Source organism: Penicillium chermesinum (genome assembly GCF_028974085.1).
Source record: "Penicillium chermesinum strain IBT 19713 chromosome Unknown utg000007l:1.0-2695246.0:1.0-2697696.0, whole genome shotgun sequence".
NCBI lineage: Eukaryota > Fungi > Ascomycota > Eurotiomycetes > Eurotiales > Aspergillaceae > Penicillium > Penicillium chermesinum.
The window spans coordinates 1,561,761-1,582,002 of NW_026695317.1; the positions used below are offsets into that span (position 1 = coordinate 1,561,761).

At 51.2% G+C, this 20,242-nt stretch overlaps 7 protein-coding genes across 7 annotated transcripts; 3 read left to right on the forward strand and 4 right to left on the reverse strand.

Annotated features, from left to right (window-relative positions):
• Positions 1 to 235: 235 nt before the first annotated feature.
• On the forward strand, positions 236 to 2,667 carry gta1 (glutaminase GtaA; the record flags this gene model as incomplete). The annotated part of the gene is made up of 8 exons (XM_058478615.1): positions 236 to 429; positions 517 to 638; positions 757 to 813; positions 866 to 1,889; positions 1,946 to 2,148; positions 2,205 to 2,348; positions 2,403 to 2,538; positions 2,595 to 2,667. 8 exons carry the CDS (start codon positions 236 to 238, stop codon positions 2,665 to 2,667), a joined length of 1,953 nt encoding a protein of 650 aa, XP_058326945.1.
• A 760-nt stretch (positions 2,668 to 3,427) lies between these two features.
• Positions 3,428 to 3,646, reverse strand: N7468_009320 (uncharacterized protein; the record flags this gene model as incomplete). The annotated part of the gene is made up of 1 exon (XM_058478616.1): positions 3,428 to 3,646. The coding sequence occupies one exon, from the start codon at positions 3,644 to 3,646 to the stop codon at positions 3,428 to 3,430; it is 219 nt and encodes a 72-aa protein (XP_058326946.1).
• A 490-nt stretch (positions 3,647 to 4,136) lies between these two features.
• On the forward strand, positions 4,137 to 6,160 carry N7468_009321 (uncharacterized protein; the record flags this gene model as incomplete). The annotated part of the gene is made up of 7 exons (XM_058478617.1): positions 4,137 to 4,280; positions 4,345 to 4,415; positions 4,554 to 4,643; positions 4,694 to 4,776; positions 4,832 to 5,229; positions 5,290 to 5,494; positions 5,676 to 6,160. Coding segments are annotated over 7 exons (1,476 nt in total), but the record flags the coding sequence as incomplete, so codon positions are not given.
• An 829-nt stretch (positions 6,161 to 6,989) lies between these two features.
• cps1 (Gly-Xaa carboxypeptidase) lies at positions 6,990 to 8,817 on the reverse strand (the record flags this gene model as incomplete). Its single annotated transcript, XM_058478618.1, has 7 exons — positions 6,990 to 7,033; positions 7,088 to 7,385; positions 7,506 to 7,591; positions 7,725 to 8,046; positions 8,166 to 8,409; positions 8,475 to 8,624; positions 8,696 to 8,817. 7 exons carry the CDS (start codon positions 8,815 to 8,817, stop codon positions 6,990 to 6,992), a joined length of 1,266 nt encoding a protein of 421 aa, XP_058326948.1.
• A 2,256-nt stretch (positions 8,818 to 11,073) lies between these two features.
• N7468_009323 (WSC domain-containing protein) lies at positions 11,074 to 11,919 on the forward strand (the record flags this gene model as incomplete). The annotated part of the gene is made up of 2 exons (XM_058478619.1): positions 11,074 to 11,365; positions 11,444 to 11,919. 2 exons carry the CDS (start codon positions 11,074 to 11,076, stop codon positions 11,917 to 11,919), a joined length of 768 nt encoding a protein of 255 aa, XP_058326949.1.
• A 579-nt stretch (positions 11,920 to 12,498) lies between these two features.
• Positions 12,499 to 15,167, reverse strand: N7468_009324 (SANT/Myb-like DNA-binding domain-containing protein; the record flags this gene model as incomplete). Its single annotated transcript, XM_058478620.1, has 3 exons — positions 12,499 to 12,562; positions 12,621 to 13,793; positions 13,840 to 15,167. Coding segments are annotated over 3 exons (2,565 nt in total), but the record flags the coding sequence as incomplete, so codon positions are not given.
• Positions 15,168 to 16,641: 1,474 nt separating this feature from the next.
• On the reverse strand, positions 16,642 to 18,246 carry N7468_009325 (TMEM165/GDT1 family protein; the record flags this gene model as incomplete). The annotated part of the gene is made up of 4 exons (XM_058478621.1): positions 16,642 to 16,712; positions 16,770 to 16,909; positions 16,996 to 17,596; positions 17,736 to 18,246. 4 exons carry the CDS (start codon positions 18,244 to 18,246, stop codon positions 16,642 to 16,644), a joined length of 1,323 nt encoding a protein of 440 aa, XP_058326951.1.
• Positions 18,247 to 20,242: the final 1,996 nt, after the last annotated feature.

Genomic DNA, 20,242 nt, shown 5'->3' on the forward strand with positions numbered 1-20,242 from the left:
CTTCCCCCTTTTGCCATTGGCGTCCTCAAGTATAAAAATGTCCCTGGCATTCTGGTAAACACCGTGTCGATCTCCTGCGCGTGCTCCGTCATTCAAACTGCTCGTGCAGCTTTCTGGTCTGGAAGCTCTAGCTCTTTCGCACTCCTTCAATTTGGTGATTCGACTTCAGTAATAAAAGGACAGGCTCCTCGGTCGATCATTTTGATCCCGTCCAATCCTTCCGACTTTCGTAAGTATGCAGCTGTCTCGTCTTGCTGCTCTCGTGAGCGCCTGCGTGGCTTCTGTTGGTGCACAGTCAACATTTTCGCCTGCTCGCCCTCCGGCAATCCCACTGGCTGTGCGGTCTCCCTATCTTAGTGTCTGGCTCGACGGTGGCAGCGATGGTGGAGATGGTGGTTACCTAGCAGGCGAGTGGCCTACCTTTTGGCAGTGAGTTTGGCATTCCCCATCCGTCCGCCAGACGGCAATTGGAATCGCGGCCACAAAAGGATCTTGAGTATCTAACCTCCCAAAAAGAAACCAAGTATTTGGCTGGGCGGGTATTGTCCGTGTCGATGGCGCGCCCTATACTTGGATGGGCTCATTGCCGAACACTATGTCTGTTAATCAAACGGCATTCGAATATACCGCAACTAAGAGTATATTTACAATGCACGTTGGCAACGCTGTTGAAATGAAGATCACTTTTCTCTCCCCTATCACGCCTGATGACTTGAAACGCCAATCCCTTGTTTTTCTCTTATCTGAATGTCGAAGTGTCGTCGCTTGACGGTGGTCACCACGATGTCCAGGTTTATGCCGATATCTCCGCCGGTGAGGACTGCGACACACGTGAATCTTGCGCATCTCTAACGAATTGATACAGAATGGGTCTCAGGTGATCGCAATGCCGTCGCCCAGTGGGATTATGGCACAGCTGATGGTGTGTCTTACCACAGGGTCTATCGCCAGACCCAACTCGCATTCTCCGAAGTCAACCAACAGAGTGAATGGGGGTACTGGTACTGGGCCACCGATGCCGTCAACAGTATGACCTACCAATCTGGCGCTGACACCACTGTGCGCGGTCAATTCTCTCAACATGGCAAGCTTTCCAACAGCGGCGACACCAATTATCGTGCTATCAGCAACAGCTGGCCAGTTTTCGGATTTGCGTCTGATCTGGGCTCAGTAGGGTCATCTTCAGCAAGTACCCTGTTCTCTATTGGCCTCACTCAGGATGAGGCTGTCCAATTTGAAGGGACATCTACCTACGCCCCTGTTCCTTCCTTGTGGAAGTCCTATTTCTCGACCGATGAGGATGCATTGACCTTCTTTCACCGTGACTACCAACGGGCCAACTACCTGTCAAGTGGTTTCGACAGCAAAGTTTCGGGAGATTCTATCGCTCTTGCTGGTGACAACTACAACGTTCTCACTTCCTTGGCCGCCCGCCAGGTTTTCGGTGGTACACAGCTCTGCGGTACAGAGGATAAGATGTACTTGTTCCTGAAAGAAATCTCCTCAGATGGCAATGTGAACACTGTTGATGTCATCTTCCCCGCCTATCCGTTCTTTCTATATACGAATCCGGCCTATCTGAAGCTGGTTTTGGAGCCATTGTTCGAGAACCAGGAATCGGGCAAGTACCCCAACTCATATTCCATGCATGACATGGGCTCGTCCTATCCGAATGCCACGGCCCACGCCGACGGCAGCGATGAAAAGATGCCTTTGGAGGAGTGTGGAAACATGCTCATCATGGCTCTTGCATACGCGTTGAAGGCCCAGGATCTTGACTACCTGACCGCCCACTACGACCTTCTGAACCAGTGGACTGCGTATCTCATCAACGACGCACTTTACCCTGCTAACCAGATCTCTACCGATGACTTTGCGGGATCCCTAGCGTAAGGCAACACAAAAAGTTCGTTTCAGAATCTTGGACACTAACTACTGAAATTAGAAACCAAACCAACCTAGCCTTGAAGGGCATGATTGGAATCCAGGCCATGTCGGTCATTGCCAGGGAGACCGGTCACACTGCGGATGCCACCAACTATTCTAGCATCGCCAAGGATTACATCGGCAAATGGCAGGATCTGGCAATCAACAAAGATGCGAGCCCGCCTCATACCACCTTGAGCTACGGTGACTCGAATAGCCACGGTATGTTGCATTCAGAAGATATCCCGCGGGTAGATAGGCTGACCGATGGCTGTTAGGATTACTCTACAACCTCTATGCTGATGCCCAGCTGGGACTGGGCCTGGTGCCGCAACAGGTTTACGAGATGCAGAGTACTTTCTACCCAACTGTCGCTAACAAGTACGGTGTGCCGCTGGATACTCGCCACACCCTCACCAAATGTACGTTACCGGACACCTTTCGGATTGACCCTCATATAGCTAACTGTGAGCTAGCTGACTGGGAGTCCTTCGCTGCCGCGATCGCTTCCACCGAAACTCGCGACTTGATCTTCCAGAATATCGCCACCTGGATCAATGAGACTCCGACCAACTTGGCTCTAACTGACTTGTATGACACTGTGAGCGGAAAGTGAGTAATGCCCATCTTTCCGCCCTTTCAAGCCGCTCGATACTCACACCCCATAGCTATCCCAACCCGACTTTCATCGCTCGACCGGTCATTGGTGGCGCCTACGCTCCTCTCCTACTCAACTCATGAGCGCTTCTCGCCAGCGGATTTCGCTTCTTGCTTATTATCTTTATCTACTACTTTTGGGCATTCAACGCCTCATGACGACGCTCGTTTGGGGACCGGAGACGTTGATTGAGTTTAATAAAGAAGCCACAGGCAATGCGCGGGACGCCACCACATCCTTTGTTTTGCCCTCGTCTTCAATCCTGTGATCGTGTTGTATTCCTTTTGAGACCATTGATACCCATCAATAGACCTTCGCTTACTTAGAGTGTGGCCACTCGTGTTGGCTCAGCGATTGCATTTGCGCTTGTCGGGTGGCTTGCCCGCCCTCATCTGTTATGCATACCTACAGTCTCTAGTTTCTCTAATCGATCGGTTCTTCCTCCCATTTTTTGGCTATAAATTTATGTTAAAAGACGCCGGGTGGTTCTATGGCCTGATTCTGCTCTTGTTTTGGGCATCGGAATAGCGGCCAGATGCTTGAGCTCGAGGGCTGTCGAGGTCGGATTTTTTTTTTTTTCCACGCCTTATTCGTCGAGGAACTTTGTGCGGGGTAGAACTTTGCCTCAGACTGGGAGACATCAAAGGATATTGTATTTGCGGCGTTGATGAAAGTATTGAAGACGGTATTTTCGTTGTAAAATAGAGTCTAAAAGCTGTAGCTGCGCTTGCCATATACGTACAAAGGCATTGCAGGCCGACCATAATCTGAGAAAAGTGTTGAAAAAGCCTAACATTAAAAAACAAGCTGCAGTAGTTTACCACCTGGGCACCATCGAAGTGATTACCAAGCAGTCAGCGTTGTCAACCCTGTGAAACAATTGAAATTTCGTCTCGTGCCTCGCGAACACAGGAGGACAGTCACCCACAGGACCCCAGTGATCAAATTCTCTGCTGGATTCCGAGTATCATCCTTGAAACGAGTGCCCATTGCCAAAAAGTCTGGAACGCCGGTAATATGGATCCACAGAGAGGAGGCAGGGCAATCCGTCAGCCCTACCATTTATATAGAGTACAATTCGACCAACTCACGCCATCTAGATGCGCAAGGTTCCACTTTGGTAAGCGACTGGGATCAGGCGTGTCCCAACCGGCTGAACTCAGCGTATAAAGACTTGGCTTGGAGTTCAAGACTAGGGGTCCTACACGATGACAAGCTGACAGTCTGACTACTGGATGGGAGAAGTAACGCTCTTGGGCAACACTTGTGTTACCGGCCCCCTCGGCCAAATCGCTCCTGGTAATTGAAGCCATGAGCTAAGGGTAGACGATTATCCCTATCTATGCTTATATAGACCCCGCAAGGCCCTGGCGCCTATCCATCTCTGGGGTCTCTCTTTCCAACGTATGACTGGGGTGGGTAGATGTCCTGCAACTTGAAGACCATTTCACGGGGTAATGGTCTTTTCTCATCAATGCATTGCATCTTCTCACTTCAAGTCCTTTGAATTCCATTTATATAAGAATCGAACTTTTGGACGACTCCTCAAGTTAATGCTATTTATACGAGAATGGCATATCAGGAGATGAGAAACAGAGTGGCCCCCAGCAGCCATCATGATCCTCTTCGAGGCCCCGCTATTCGCAACCGAGATGATGTCCAACTACAGCGGCTAGGAAAGAGGCCATCGTTGAAGGTATTTGCGAGCCTCTGCTGGGATTTACTTGAACCCTGCTTTGACATGTCCTGATAACAACCAGAGAAACTTTGGCATGCTCTCTCTGGTGGGTTTTAGCTGTCTTATTCTTTTGACGTGGGAGGGCATAGTCGTGTAGGTCCCAGTTATTCTTGATCGCAAGCCAAATCCACCAAGCGAATTAACCAGGTTTCAGAATCTTTGACCAAGTGATCAGAAAGTCCGAGAGTTTCACTTCCGTATAGTGGGATTAGTGACGCTAATATCTTCTAGTGTGGGCCCGGCGGGGGTTATGTACGCTTATTTCTTCGCCTGGACAGGCACTGCTTGCTGCTTTCTCGTTCTGGGCGAGCTTGCTTCGATGTAGGGGAAAAAGCGTCCCCACAAGACCACCAAGGCTGATGTATAGCTAGGGCACCTACGTCCGGTGGCCAGTATCACTGGTGTGCCATGCTTGCGCCGATGCACTGCATGAAATTCCTCAGTTATGTCACTGGTGAGTATTTAAAGCCAAGGCAATAGTATTTTCCCAATAGCTCATATTTACTAAGGGTGGCTCACGGTAATCGGCTGGCAAGTGGCAAACGCCGCTACGAATCACTTATGCGCTGTTCTCATCCAGAATATCATCCAATTCAATCACCAATCCTACAGCCCCGACGCGTGGAAAAGAGTGATGATCTGCTGGGGGGTGCAGCTGCTGTCCCTCGGCACTAATCTGATTGGAGGCAAGTTTCTACCCCGATTGGAGACGCTGGCACTGGTGATCCATGTCTTGGGGTTCTTCGGTATCATGATTCCCCTTGCGTACATGTCGGAGCACAGGACCTCGCAGCAAGTATTCCAAGATTTTTGGAATAGTGGAGGATTCAGCATGCAGAGTCTTTCTTGGTTTGTGGGCTCTATAGGCTGCGCGGGAGCTTTTGCTGGAGGCGACGGCGCCGTTCATGTAAGGATCTGGACTTGGTTTTTCCCGAGCAGGACGGATTTGTATTAACAAGTCTGGTAGATGGCAGAAGAAGTAGAGAATGCAGCAGTTGCGTTGCCCCGGGCACTGCTGATCACTCTCATTATAAACGGATTTCTCGGGGTCGGCATGATGGTTGTTCTGCTGTATTGTATGGACAATATCGAACTCGCTCTGAAAGCAAGCACCGGCTACTCTGCAGTCGAGTTCTTCTACCGAGCCACGGGGTCGAAGTCCGGCGCAATCAGTATGTGTTGCTTATGTGTGGTCATGAATGGGGTGGCTTCGTTTGGCGTGTTGGCTCCTGCGTCGCGGCAGATTTGGTCTTTAGCGCGAGACCGGGGCATTCCGGGTTGGGCATACTGGAGAAAGGTTTGTATATCATGCGAACCTGTTGAAACTGGCTATAATACTTACAATTCATGAAGGTCTCCCCCGCCGACTGCCTACGTACGCGATCTACCTCGCTGTCACCGTGTCGGTGCTGATTTCCCTTATCGATATCGGCTCTGAAATCGCGCACACTGTCATGATTTCTATAGCCATCCCTGGCTGGTACTCTTCATATCTTATCGTGGAGCTGCTCTTGCTCTACCATCGATGCAGAGGACAGATTGCTCTACAGGTTGACTACGATGATACGAAAATCAACACCCCCGGGGAAAAGCTTGTTTGGGGACCCTTCCGAGTCCCAGGCATTTGGGGTATCTTGGTCAACGGCTACGCGATTGTCTACAGCGTTCTTGTCATCTTCTTCAGCTTTTGGCCGGCTGAAATGCGGCCCACAGCGACGGGGATGAATTACAGCGTTGTCAGCACGGGAGGCACCGTCATCCTGGCCATTGTTTACTACGTGTGCAAGGCGCGGCATGTTTACAGGGGCCCAATTATGGAGACAAGCATGTATGATTAGAATGGGTCATCCTCATCCCAAGGACCAGGCATATATCGTGGGCGTATTCAGGTTTATATCGGTCTGGTGGTACGCAAAATAGAATGTATTTTGGAGAATCGCTGGCCCCAGGGCAGGCCGAGGTGTGTAAAAAGAGGTGCGAATTAGTGGTTGTGAATAGCTTCAATTTTGGAGGTTGCCAGGGTTGGTGGTGGAGCTTGATTCGGTAATTACTTTGTGGTGGTCCACGGGTGGCCGGCAGTATTGTATGGCATTACAGGGCGGTACAGTGCTAGCCGGTGGATTTGGAATGGCGCTATCGTGGAGGAACTTGCAGCGATTTTGGTATTTTCAAGTGACTTTTGCAGTGAATTCGAAGCATGTCCTACCACAGTCAGCAGATTGTCAGAGATCTCAGGCCAAATGACATACGCTTTTGGAGCCATAATGCTTCCACTACCTGATAAGTCTCAGGATGTCAGGGTTCAGTGGTGATGATTTTGGATTCAAGAACCAGAGTATGGGAAATTGGACCGGGATGATGAAGAGAAGAGACACGACTCAGAAGAGCCTCTCATGTCAACCGGGCCTTTCTTTGGGCAGGTCTCAGTGCCGGCTACTCCAATGCTTCAGACAAAATTTCTGCACCGGCAAACACAGAGTCTCAAGTGGAAATCATGAGCGTGAATTACTTCTTTAATTAACAGTATTTGTTCTGAATCGAAATTTGAACCTTCTGTTCTACTCTCCCTTTGCACGTTGCGACTAGGAATAGATAAGAAACCTTTTATGGCTTTTCGCTAGAAATGTCTGGGGCAGCTCTTATCAGGTTTTCTTAGTATGCACCCAGCTACTCCAATTTTTCGTCCCAGCCATCGAAGGCGCGGACCAGATCTGTGTACCATAGTCAGTGAAGCACTTATCAATACGAGCCGAGGTAAGACCTACCGTAGTAGAGCATGATTCCCTCCAGATGCGCATCCAATTGAACCCGTTCATCAACCGTGTGGATATTCAGCGCAGTCCCCTCGCGCGAAGGGCTCCAGCGGTAGATATTTTCAGTGAGAGACCAATAGAATCGTGTATCGGTGTTTCCAGTCATGACGTCGCCAGTGACAACAACCCTGGGGACTGACTCGACTACCTCTTCCGATTCGGTCCCATGGGCCAGACTCGACTGGCGCTTGGTAGGATCAGGGTGCGACTCAAAGACGCTACGCGTCACGCCGGCGAATCGAGCCCAAACCTTTGAGGAGAGGGTCCGTCGGAGAGATGGGCGCGGGGGCCAAAGGTTTCAGGGTGCGATTCGAGATTTCAATTGACGCTCGGCGATGGGGCTGATGATTCGAACAGCGCGCTCACGCACCAGGTCTGGGGTCTGATGCAAAGCCACGCGGTAGTTGACAATAGCAGAGATCTTCTCCCGGTAAGGCATTGGTCTTGACACCGCCACTGATCAAGTCAGCAGCTTGGGAGGTCTGCAAAGTGTAGCGAATCCTAGAACCGCGAGGACTGTGATACGGCTTCCGCCAGCGATTCAGCATCTCCCTCGGCCAGCTTCGTCGACAGCCAAGGCTCGACATACTCGGGGAAATACGCTGGCACTCCAGCTTGCCGTAGGTAGGGTGTGATGAGTCCAGCTTTGCAGTAAAGAGCTCCTGTCGCTCCAGCTCGTAGAGAATCTCTGCGATGATCCCGATGCCGCGCGATGGTGGATAGAGCTGTGTCCTCCCCGGAACCGCGAGCTGAGGACAGTCTGTTTTCCCCTTCGAGGACCAGGTCTTTTTTCCCCTTTTCCCGACAGCGGGAAGTGCATATAAGATCTCTTCTGCGGAGTCGGAGTCTCCACCCAAACTGCTCAGCCCCATACCACCTTCATCGAGGAGGAACTTTTTTTTTTCTTTACCCTAAACCTCTTCCACCTTCAGAATTTGGAGATGGAGCCTGCGCCTAGGAAGCCATGGGACTCCTCATCAAAGCCAAATGCTAGAAGGACTGTACGTTGCGGGTTCCATCCTTGGCTGACCAGATCTTCTAAGGCGGACAAAACCCCGATCAGGGAATTTTTGCAGTCGCTGGCACCGCGGCCCCAGAGCCACTCGCCGTCAAAGTGGCCCTCGAACGGGGGGTGGGCCCAGTCTGATGGGTCGTCAATTGGAACGACGTCTTGGTGGGCGGTAAAGAGAATTGGTTTACGGGTCGTGTCGACCCCTTGGAAGGTGTAGAGTAAACCAAGGCGGTTGATATGCTCGACCTTAGCATGGGCATGTCTGTTCGAGCCGAGTCAGTCCAGAATGTGGGTATGACCCGGGGGGCTCCCTTTCGAATGGCTTACACAAGGGGGAAGAGTTTCTTCAAGAGTGTCTGAAATTCTACAAAGGGTTCAAACGCCTTGTCGTATGGATCGGTAGCATAATCGCCGACGGTCGTTGGGCCCTGCACAGCTCGGGACACCCGGTCCACCTGGCGGGCCCGAAAAGCCCCACTCTTTCAAAAATAAAAGACGAATGGAACATTAGTTAATTCGTACTTTCGGTGCCTGGGGACAGGTCTCACGCCCAGATGGTTTGACTCCGGCAGGCAGGGTTCTCCGCCGGGGGGACAGAAACTTGCAGAGGGATTTTGAGAGCGAAGGCCGGATGGCAGACACGCCAAGTGAGGAGGCTAGGGGCTTTCATGTTAGAATTGGAGAGCCTCTTCTTTCCTAAGCAGTTGAAGATAATGAAAAAAACATCCTGGAACGGGCTTATGCTTTAATAGATTGCGCCATATCACCGCGATCTTTATCTTCCCTCTCTCCGCGGACGATGCCGCTCTTAACCCAATAGGCATGTTTTGGCCTGATTCGGCCTGATTTGGGTAGGTGGAAAGGCTCAATTTGCCGTAACTCGGCAGTAGGCAGGCTGTATCGCTTTTCGGCTCTGTCCGTGGTTGTTCAAGGGAATCACTTATCATTCATTGGCCTTAGGTGGACACGAAAGAGCGGACCACCCAGGGTCCAGGGACATGATGACAACTATGACGCTGCGGAACTGACGACTCGAGATATCGTAGAGAACCCCTTTCACTAGCAGTAAGTACAAAAGACGACACCTTAGCGGGTCATGTCAAGTAAAACTGTAATACTGGACATTCCAGATGTACACATATTCTTGAACGTATCATCCCATTTTGCAGGATCCAATTCTTGTCGGAGAGTGGCGTGTGTCAAAGAGGCAGATTGTGGCGCGATGGACTTATACGTGTCTCATAGTCATCTCCTGTTGATTTGCGAGTGGTGTGAAGATATGGGACGGGTTGAAAGAATCGGACAAACTTCTGCCTTAGAGGATCTGACCACTTTGTTAACAGTCCGGTGGATCAGAAGTGGCCATAATCCTGACAGGATTGACAGTCGCACTGGAGTGGTAACGGCCCACCCACAGATGAATGAATTTCCCTTGCGATCTTCAGCTTTGCCAACATGACATCATTTGTGCTACGACCTATTCACGAGCATAAACTAGTATTAGGATCCAACTAGTACTAGGACTGGCACCTTCGAGTTGGACTTCTACGTACTAACCACGTACTCGGCGGTCCTCCTGGTCGACTCCCAGCACAATGCCATCCGCCGTGATCGTACATCGACGGAGTCACCAGCTCCGTTCATGAAGTACGACATTGAGAAGATCCTACGCATCTCTCAAATATGGATAAAGTGTTCTTCTCCAACACGATGGAACTCGTGGGCTTATGTACCGGCAGAAAATTCGAGTGAATCGAAAAGGGCGAACGCTACAACACCAAGACTGATCATCGCCACAGCCCGGAAGCTGCTGGATATTTGATGATATCGGTTTCATGTGAGTTCTGTAGTGACTGGTTCTTTCACCAAAACAATATCGGACTGAATCCGACTCATGGCCGAGGTGCTCGAAGCAATAAGAGAGACCTACTGGCAGACTATACCTTGGAATTTCAGAGCGATAGTTGAGTTGCTTGCAGCCAGGTGACCTGGAGAATAGCTATCCATTTGTATTTCTGGGATGGTTTATAGGCGTCGCCGAGATCGTCCACCTAACCACCAATCAACAGAAGTGTAGGCTCGAAAGATGTAAATCCTGTCTGGAGATTATCGTAGGTTTATAGGGGAAGACAGCTGAGACTCGCGCCGAACTCAAGAGTGGAACCCAAGCGCTCGCCCGGAACCCGCGTGGAAGCACCCCATCCCACGGGTCAATTCAGGAGATGCGAGTCCACTGGCTTCCAATCTCATGCTTTTCCCAACTGCTGATCTGCCTCCTTCGGACATCGAGCCTTGAAAAATAATATGAGGTCTTTTTCAACGCTAAGCTCTTGGGCTCCACCGCACCAGCCGCGTCTCTTAGCTTGCGAGGTCGCTAAAAAGGGGCAGACTCGAGGGGGCTCGGGGCTCCAGGGCCTCAGAAATGCAACCTCGGGGTTTCCCACATCGAAGGATCCGTGGGGCGAGCCAATATCAATTGAAGCCAGTTGGGGAGGCGAATGATTCACGATCATCAGTCATCATCTCCAAAGGTGCCGACTTCAAGGCGATCCCAGCCGATCGCGCAACTCCCCCCACCAATGAACCCGGTCGCAAGGTTCAATGACCGAAGTTTTAGTGTTTCAGGCGACGTCGGAGCTTCCTGACGCCCCCCCCCAGTCTCCATACAGAAAGGCCCACCGGCTGTTCCTGCCAACCACACCCGACGAACTGGGGACCCTGAATTCTGAGACACGCGATTCGGTTCTTAATCGCCCCCAATTCCCGGGGCTCTCTCTTCTCTTTTACGACTGATACTGCATCTCTGCATCTCTGCACACGCTACAATCGTTCCTTTCGTTGCTTTTGCTTTTTAAACTCGTCTCTCCTTTCTGAACTCCCATCGCTAGGATCGTTTCCCCGAATCATCTTTGTCTCCACTTGCAAAATGCACTACCAACAACTTTTCGCGACTCTCGCCCTCGCCGCGCCACTCGTGGCAGCCGCGGGATATTCTTCCCAGCTCGGCTGCTTCACCCAGGTCCCCTCTCTGACGCAGGTCGAGTCTTACGAGTTCCAGAACAACGGCTACTGTAGAAACAAGTGCGCCGGTGCCAACTACCTCTATGCGGCTCTGAAGGACGACGACTGCGGCTGCAGCAACTCCGCGCCTACATCTGAATCCCAAATCAGCACCGCCAAGTGCTCAACTCGCTGCTCAGGCTATCCCACTGACATGTGTAAGGCCGATCTTCCTACAGGACCCCCCCCCCCCCCCCCCCCCGGCGCCCGCTTTGCATATACTGATCAGTGAACAGGCGGTGGCCAGGACTCGTGGACCGTCATCCGCGCCATGGATGACGCCGATTCCTCCGAGGACGACGACGACATAGTCACCAGTGCTGCCAACGTCGGAATCGCCGATCCCATTACTGCGTCCGCGCCTGCGGCTTCCGCCTCCGAGTCTTCAGCCCCATCTTCCACTCCCACCATCATCGGGCCCATGAAGACCGCGACCGACGTCGCCGAGGCCACCACCACCAACGGCATCATCGTCCCTGTCAGCGTCAGCCCGGACTCCATTCCAACCGGAATTCTGACGGCCGCTTCGTCTGCTGGTAAGCACACTACTACCGACGCTGCGTCGTCGACCATGGTCACCGCTACCAAGGCGACTGCCACGACCAGCTCCAGCGCCAGCGCCAGCCCTACTTCCACCGGCAACGCGGCGGGAGCCCTCCGCGCCGCCCCTGTGGCAGGTGTCCTGGCGGCTGGTGTTGCGCTGCTTCTGTAGATGTATTTGACAGTTTAGCCTGGTGGTGTGGCATCTTCTCCGGTACGAGCTGGTCTGGTCTCGCGCCGTTTGTAAATTTTGAATAGTGGCTCAGCTTTTTTCCCTGTGGGAAACGGGCCGCATTTAGTGATTGGATCGGGCGTGTTCTACGTATACGGGCTCCGCTAGCTGGCTGGCGGTGCTGGCTGCAGTGCGCGCGTATAGCCGGACTATTATCAAACTTGGACATTCGTTGGTTTTCGGCTCATACATCTCATACATACCCCTTGATGGACTTCGATATCCGTCGATGCAATATACAAAGATTGCCTGGAGTGGATCTGCTATACGTAGGGTATTTTCTGAATTTTCGTATCGCGGAACGTCCCGGTGTGAGAGTAAAAACAGTATATGATACCATGAGAACGCCTGAGAAATGCCAAACTGGGATCGAACGACCTTCAGTTGCGGGATATCATAAGCCAAAGAGAAACATGAAACAAAATGGGGCCAACCCGGAAACAGAGAGAAAGAAGCAATTAATAAGAGGAAAAGGTACGAGAATGGAGGAATCCTTGCTCAGAGCCAAAGCTCTTACTGAAGCAAGCCCACACGTTTGGCAGGCTGCACATTCTCGAAGCCAGGGGGAATGGGATCTCCGGCCCTGTAGACACAAAGATTAGTATAGTCCAACCTTCGAATGAGGGGGAAGGGGCGCTCACAACATGAACTTCGCTTTCAGATCCCTAGCATGGTCTTTGAGATTTACTTGCGTTCGCCCCCGCAGCGAAAACAGAGGACCTCCTTCTGCATCAGGTACCAAGAGGTCCTGTTCCAAAATCTTAGCCCACTGCATGGGATAGGATCTCATCAGGCGGATAAAGCGTTCATCCTCGACTGCAGTCCACCTGCCACCCTTCCTCGCCGGGGTAACCGGCTGCGGCCTTGTGGAGGCATTCTTACTTGCTGATGGCGTTGAATCGCTTGGCGTGATATGTCTCTTTGCCCACGACGATTGAGCAGGGATGGTTTGAAGAGAGGTCTGAGTTGCAGATGGCGCTTGAGAAGGGGCTGGAGGCGGAGGAGTTCCGTTTCGCTGAACCTGCCCTGGTTTCTCCAGTAATGTGATTGGTGCGCCCTCTCTCTCTGCCCGGGGAATTTGCACTTCAACATGGCTGTTTAGCACAGCCGGCTGACTCGACTCGGCGAGAGTTTGCTGGAGTTGAAGACCGGTTGCGGAATCGGGCGTTGCGCTGCGCTCGATGCGGCGGACTTTCTGCGGCTTCTCGGCGCGTTTCAAGGCGATGTTGATCTCGCGGCTGTCTTGTTCAAAGTCATCGTCAGACTGGTCGCTCTCTGGCTCACGCGGACGTTTTGTGACTCGTCTTTTTGGCTCAGTTGATGGGTTGGAGCTTTGAGTTTCGTTTTCATCGATATCTGAGACGCGTGAGGCGCCGGTCTGATGATCAAGGAGCGTACGCCGAGGAGTGACGTTGTGGTTTCTTCGTTGGCCTTGAGGAGTCGAGACGAAATTGGCCGATGAGGTGGGCGCGGTCTGCTGCCTCCGATGGTAAGGTTCAGACCTTGCGTCTGGGTTGTAGCTCATCTGCCTGGTCCTGGCAGAGCCTGGAGGCGTTGTTGATTGTTCAACAGGTTCGCCAAGCCTCAAATCTTCATCGTTATTGATAAATGTCGTTTCTCCATCGTCAAATCCATGTTCTAGTGACTCTGGTATCTCGTCAAGATGCGAATTCTCAACGTAGGTAGCTGCACCAGCAGGTCCGTTTGATTGTTGAGTTGAACGAGGTAGGGCCTCATTGCCATGGGCGGTCTTTGTGAGGTTTAATTCGCGTCCTGTGTAGCTCAATTTGTCCATGTCCTGCCAGTTACCGAAGCTGTCTTTCGTTAGCAGTATTCAAACATGATGGAAGTAGCACCTACTTCCTGCCCTCCTTGAGACGCTGGGCTTTAGACTTCTTTTTGGGCTTGATGATCTTGCGCGGAGAGTTGCTAGGACCTGGGGCCCCGATGGGAGGACTGGGCTGCGCAATTATTTCTGGAGAAGTTGCGTTCCCTTCAGGAGCCGGTGACTCGCGGACTTCGAAGCGGACGTCGTGTATACGTGCTGAGGACCTTTCCTCATGAGAATGAGCATGGTCGCCCCTAGGTTCTGGATTTACTCCTTTGCTTTCGATCAACTGTTCAAGCTTTTCTTGTATAGTTGAGAATTGCGCTTGATTTCTGAATTGCCATCTGATCTCATGGTCGCGGCCATGCAGGAACTCGGCCACGCGCATCGCAAAGCGATGCCACTTATAAGACGCTCGCAGGCCACTCAAGTCGCTATGGGCTATCTCAAGTTTCAGGTCGCGAAAGCGCTCAATGACTTCGTCCTGAAACCTGGCCGGCAAACTTTGGTCTTCGTTTTCGAAAACTTCGGGCAATCCAAATGCCCGAAGCCACCGAGCATCGAGAGACTCGTAGCCTTGCTCAAAGAAAAAGGTTTTCTTCAGGAGCAGCAATGCATCAACCTTTGCCCCTCCTTGGCTTTCCCTTTCCAGTTCCGAAATGAACCACTGAGTGCGGATTTCGAGGGCAAGTCTGAAAACAGCCTTCTCGCTAACCCCGTTGGCCCCGGCCACACTCCCAGCGTACACGTCATTGAGGAAAGGAGCCGGAAATCTGGAATTTAGAGTCCCAATCAGGTTCCTAAATGATTCAGGACTAGAGTCAGTCAAAAGCACCTCCGCAGCAAGCCGAGCGCAGTTGGCAAAATGCAGCGTTGGCGTTGGCTGCCAAGAAGCACTTGTGGGAGTGGATGGGACCGATGGAATCAACTTTTGAATACGCGCCACATCGATAAACATATCAGGCCCGTAATGTTTCATGCTATCAATCAGTTTCTGTCGACGTCTTTTCAGGACTTTGGCATTCTGGCTTTTCGGGTTGGTCTTCCACTCCATAGCTAACTCGACGATATTGGAGGAGTCCGAGTGCTTCGAGACCAGCTGGTTCATGAGGCTTAAAGCTGAATCCTCTAATCCGCGGAACTCTTCAACTAAGAAGATGGGGTTGTCGTCGTCCGAGTCTTCAGTTTGATCGTCTTCTGCGGAGTCATCAGACACAGCATGGTGGCGGTCTATCACGGTGGTTCCCGAGATGTTTGTGGTTCCATCCAGATCCGAGGACTCATTCACAATCTCGTTCCCTAAGTGGGAAGAAGATCTATCACGCGATAATTGCGGGGACCTTTCAACAACAGGGCTCATGTCTGAAGCAATTCGTTAGTATAGAATCAATGAATCACCTGAGGACGTCGCACAGTATGGGATAAGGGGAAGGAAAAGGACGGGGAAAGCATCATTAAATATCCCACTTTATCAATCTTTTCAGAACATGCATGCCTCTATGACAGCCCAGGCTCTCATCTCGTGCATAAAAACATCACAGGGTAGACTGGCCTGCGGAAAAACGCGTCACTCACAAATTTTTTTGCCTTTGGCCTGCCAGGTATTTTTAGAACCCGTTTCTTGATAAGAGGGGGCCTCTCGACTCTGACTCCTAGTCACCCGGCGTGGGACATCCTGCTCTCCAGGACGCGACATGGACGGCAGTGGGTCCACAACCGCGCGGAAAACACGTCTGTCAAGAGGCGGTAGACCTTGTAGCCTATTGGCCAGAGATGCCACTAATAAGTTCCAGAAATAAATCGGCGTTAGGGCAGCAGCAAGACTCGAAAAGTGCTGGACTTGTCTGAGGAGGATGAAATGTTGTTTTGGAGTGAATAGGGGTTGGCCGCCAGCCCAAATGATCTGGGAAAAATATTAGTCCGCTCCGAAAATAATGCTAAGCCGAAGGAAAAACCCCACTTTCTTAGGGGTCTAGGGGTTTGGGGTTTGCAAAAACCATTGACTAACCTGACAAAACGTACAAAATGGAAATTTAGCGATAATTAATAGGCGATTATGGATTCAGGCACTTGTGGAGTTTCTATCATATCAATTTCTTTTCCAAAATCTTGAATCTGGAAGAAGAAAAGAAGGAAGAACTCACTAGGGGTTTTAGGGATTAGGGGTCTTCCCTAAACAGGCGATACTTTCCAAGTCATTGCATTGGGAACGCCGTTCTCAGAAATACACACCTACCGTACTGATCGTCATGAGTATGTCAGTTTCACAAGCAGGAACATCTATATGACTTCCAGTTGGCACGATTTTAGTCCTCTCCGAGTCTGAGTGCTGCAAGTGAGTAGCGGGATTGAATAGCGAGAGTGAGTGCAAACTTTACCAGCACTCCATCAGAGCTTGATACTACATCTGTTGTAGCCAATTCCTGCTAAGAGCAGGCATAAACTTGAAACATGATAATTCAATATTTGGATCTACAGATGCTTATGCATGGCACAATTTGCATTAGACACTTTCCGTTGGCAGTCACATTCCAATGCACTTAAAACTTGAAGTTGAAGCTAGGCTTTACAAGTACGAGTAAATTGGACTCGACAGAGCTTCCCTTAGACAGCAGCGGAAAGGCAGATTGACTCGCGGAGTCCTAGGTAGAAAATTTTGAGGTTGGAGAAAGTATCAAGGCGCTTCTGGGCTGCCAGTAGTAAGCAGCAGAAGATATTATTTCATTAAGCACATGTATATCACAAGTTGCGCCGACTTTTACAGTAAGGTGAAGCGCCAATCCGTGCCCATGCCAAAAACCAAAGCACACATTCAACCGCTCGTATGCAATACATTATTGAAACAGAGCCTCTATCAAGTAGATAATGCCAAAGATAAGGAAAGCTGTAGCGCCACCCAGGGTAACTATGAAGAATTAGTAAATAACAGGACGATGACCTGGCGGGGAAAAATAAAACTTACCAACACGCATGCTGACACGGCCGGCGATCGCACGACCTCCAAGAACAGCAGCAGCGGTGCAGATACCGTGGCCAGTGATTGCACCAATGGTGACCCACCAGTAATCCTGACCAGCAGCCATGGCGATGGTGGCGATCTGACTACGATCACCCCATTCACCGAGGAAAGTCATGGCAAAAGTCTGGACCCATGCTGGACTAAGAAGAAGAGAGAAGAGGTTGCTCACTCCGACCAAAGCGTCGTTCCAGCGACGCGAAGGGTTCGGAGAAGATCCCCGGGAAGAGGAAGACGAAACACTCGAGGGAGGTGATGGGAGACGGTTATGGGAGCCGCGGGACTTTGGTCGTCCACCGGCACGACCGGCTTCCAGGAATGCGGAGTGACTGAAGAGCGGCGACGGCCGAGGCGAATCTGCTCTGCCTCTTTCTCTTCTAACTCTTGTTCGACTTCACGCATCTCTTCGCCGACGCCTTCGTCCGGCGACATCTCCCGACCCTCCTTCATCATCTTGGCGCCAAAGACTAAGAACAAAATTGCAGCCATAAACTTAGTGACTGATTTGGGAATCAAGTGAGGAACTGCGTGGCCCAGAACAGCAGAAAGGACGGTCATCGCAATCAAGGCACAGAAGGCAGCTGAGAAGACCACCAGGCGAGGGTGGCGCATTGCCATGAGCGCAGCCACGAGGAAAGTCTTGTCGCCGATTTCAGAGACGATGATCATGGTGAAAGAGAACACAAGAGAATGGAGGCCGTCGTTCTCCAAGGGGGCAACAGGGAGCCTTATCGTAGCTGGACGAAGCACTGGATGAGGAACCAGAGTATGAACTAGATCCCGAGCCAGCAGTGCCATGCCCGACAGCCAGAGGATCATTCTTTGCCTGAGATGGAGACTTGGGGTGAGGGATGTCATAGGGCTTATCAGGTAGATCAGCGGGCTTTCCCAGCATCCCAAGGGTTCCCGCACTGTCGGCAGTCCGACCAGAACCGGTCGTGTCATCATTGCTGGAAGAGAGCTTTTGTTTCTCAGAATTTGGCAGCGGAGGCACCTCTTTGGGCCCACCGGGCACTTTCTCCGAGGCCATGTAACTCTCTTTCCCCTTTTCTGACACCCCACCCTCCGTGCCACGAGTGCCTTGTTTAGGGCCGGTACGGTGCGGGTCGTCCATCACGCCGCCATTGGAATGGGGAATCATCTCGCCATCATCTGTGCTTATATGCTCCGATGCCGGGATCTTGGAACTGTATTTCGTGGACGATGGCTCGTAGTCATCACTCACTTTGGGGCTGCTCTTGCGGTCGCGGTCTGCACTGGTCTCGACCCATGGGCCTGCATGTGGTCTGCCATCCTTACCATCAACAGGAATCTCTAGTGACTCTTTGGCAGAGTTGCTGGAAGCGTACGAGTCGGTGTCGGTGAGTGCAGCTGATAGCGCGGGGAGAAGGAGAAGCAATATGGATGTAGGGTGGATCTTCATGGTGTGGGTGGCAGTGACCGCGAAACGAATGACACAATGGTGGCTCTAGCCAAGAGGGTGAATATGGGTCTAGGCTGAGAATACCGACCCTTGAATTGGGAGTCACAAGTCGCAGGGTAGTTGAAGGAGAGAAATTTGCGGAGCGGACAAATCGACGGAGGATTGAAAACACGGTGGCGAGTACGGAGTACAAGAGACGTTGCTATCGAAGGGCGATGAAACACGAACTAGGCGGTCGGATTGGAATAAAAAAAAATTAAGGCTCCTCCAACAAGAAGTAAGAAGATCAAAAGAAGCGAATATTGACTTGAACCCTGAACTGTTCTTCTCCTCTGCAAAGGGGCTACTGTACACGTGACCGTCTGCAAGCGGTCGCGACGCGAAGTTCAACCAAAAAGCTTCGCCTCTGATTGGCTGGGAGAATACGAGCGTTATTAACCCCAAGCCGCACGAAACTCGAGCCCTTGGACAGTTTGTAGTTTGTCAATGACATGATCCTGGCGAGGGCTCGACTTGGAAGTTCTAATTGCAGAGGATTGACCTTGCCCAGACAATCATCATGGGCAGTTCTCTATATACTATCCCATTCCTTCTTCCGCAGCTCGGGCACTCTAACCATCTCTCGAATTGCTTAAACGACAAGTAGTGTTTATAAAACTTAGGACTATACTTATGGGTCAATGCTAATGATTGGTATCGAATTTTGGGTATAGCAAAGCTTCAAGTGTCAGAGATAATCTCGACAGTAGGTGTATTTAGTATTCACAAGAGGAATGCCCGCCAGCAGGGGAACTTGACACCCAGTTGCAGAATATATCACCGGTATTATGTCCTCGATTGGACATATGACCATCACGGTGACCGAGTCTTCTAACTTTACGCCATTTTTCTCTCTTTTCCCTTCTTCATCTACCTTTCCGGGTTATACTTCAAAAATGTAGTCATAAATCTACACTAGGTCCGGGATTTGACACCCCACTGGAATGAAATATCATCAGGCTTAGGGGGTATTCAAACATGTTCTATGACCCTCTGAATTTTCGCTTCTCCTTCTCTCCCTTCTTCATGCCGCCTCTTCCATTCCTTCTAGGCCTAGAACCTCGCCATGACGAGGGCTAGGACTCAGGTACTCGTAGATGTTTGTCCATGCCCATGCTCATAGCACTAATCAAGTCCGGGAGCCGGCTTGCTGAAGGAAAAGTGTCCAGAGGTCATTGTGTTTGCAATTGCAATAGACTACTGGGATGTATGGCTACGGGACAATCTCAAGGTTGGAGAATTACTACATAGCGCAGCTTGCGTTCACTGGCATGCTTTCAACAGCTTTGGAAGATACTAGTACTGGCCATTACTTGAGTAGATGTCCCACTTACGGAATCTTACGGAATCTTACTGAATGGACCTGTGGACATTTGGATACTCCGTGGTTAACTATCCTTTTCGCGACAGGAATGTAAGCCCTATGTCCATGCGGTAGAGTCGCCACCGCCACAAAAGCCACTCAAGCCCGAGTCAGCCCTGTGAGATCATCCCGGGCGCTAACCACAGCTCAAACGCCGTTGACGCAGCCTGAAGCTATACGGGTGCGCGACCCATGGCAGCCATCGTGCTGGAGGGTACATCCATGTGGCGTTAGCGACCCTGCCTATCAAGGATTATCATGCATTACCAGCGCTTGTCATTGATCGGAGGCGGTCCACAGTGCCTGATCGTCGCAGTTTCAACCCACGGCTGATTGGCGGAAACTGAAACCCACTGGAGCTTCCATTAACAATTCACCCCTGACGGGCTATTCGCTCTGCTGATCTCGACATTCCTCGCCATGACCTCATCTACGGCCCATCTGATTTGGGGTCACAACAACGAGGGCTTGTGCCCTTCCCCCCCTCCCCTTCTGCTGATGCGGTGGGCCAGCTCCTCCAGTCACAGTAGAGCCCACCGCCTATCAGATCCTCCAAGTTCGCTGGATCCTTTCTCCACTGAGAAAGGGCAACCC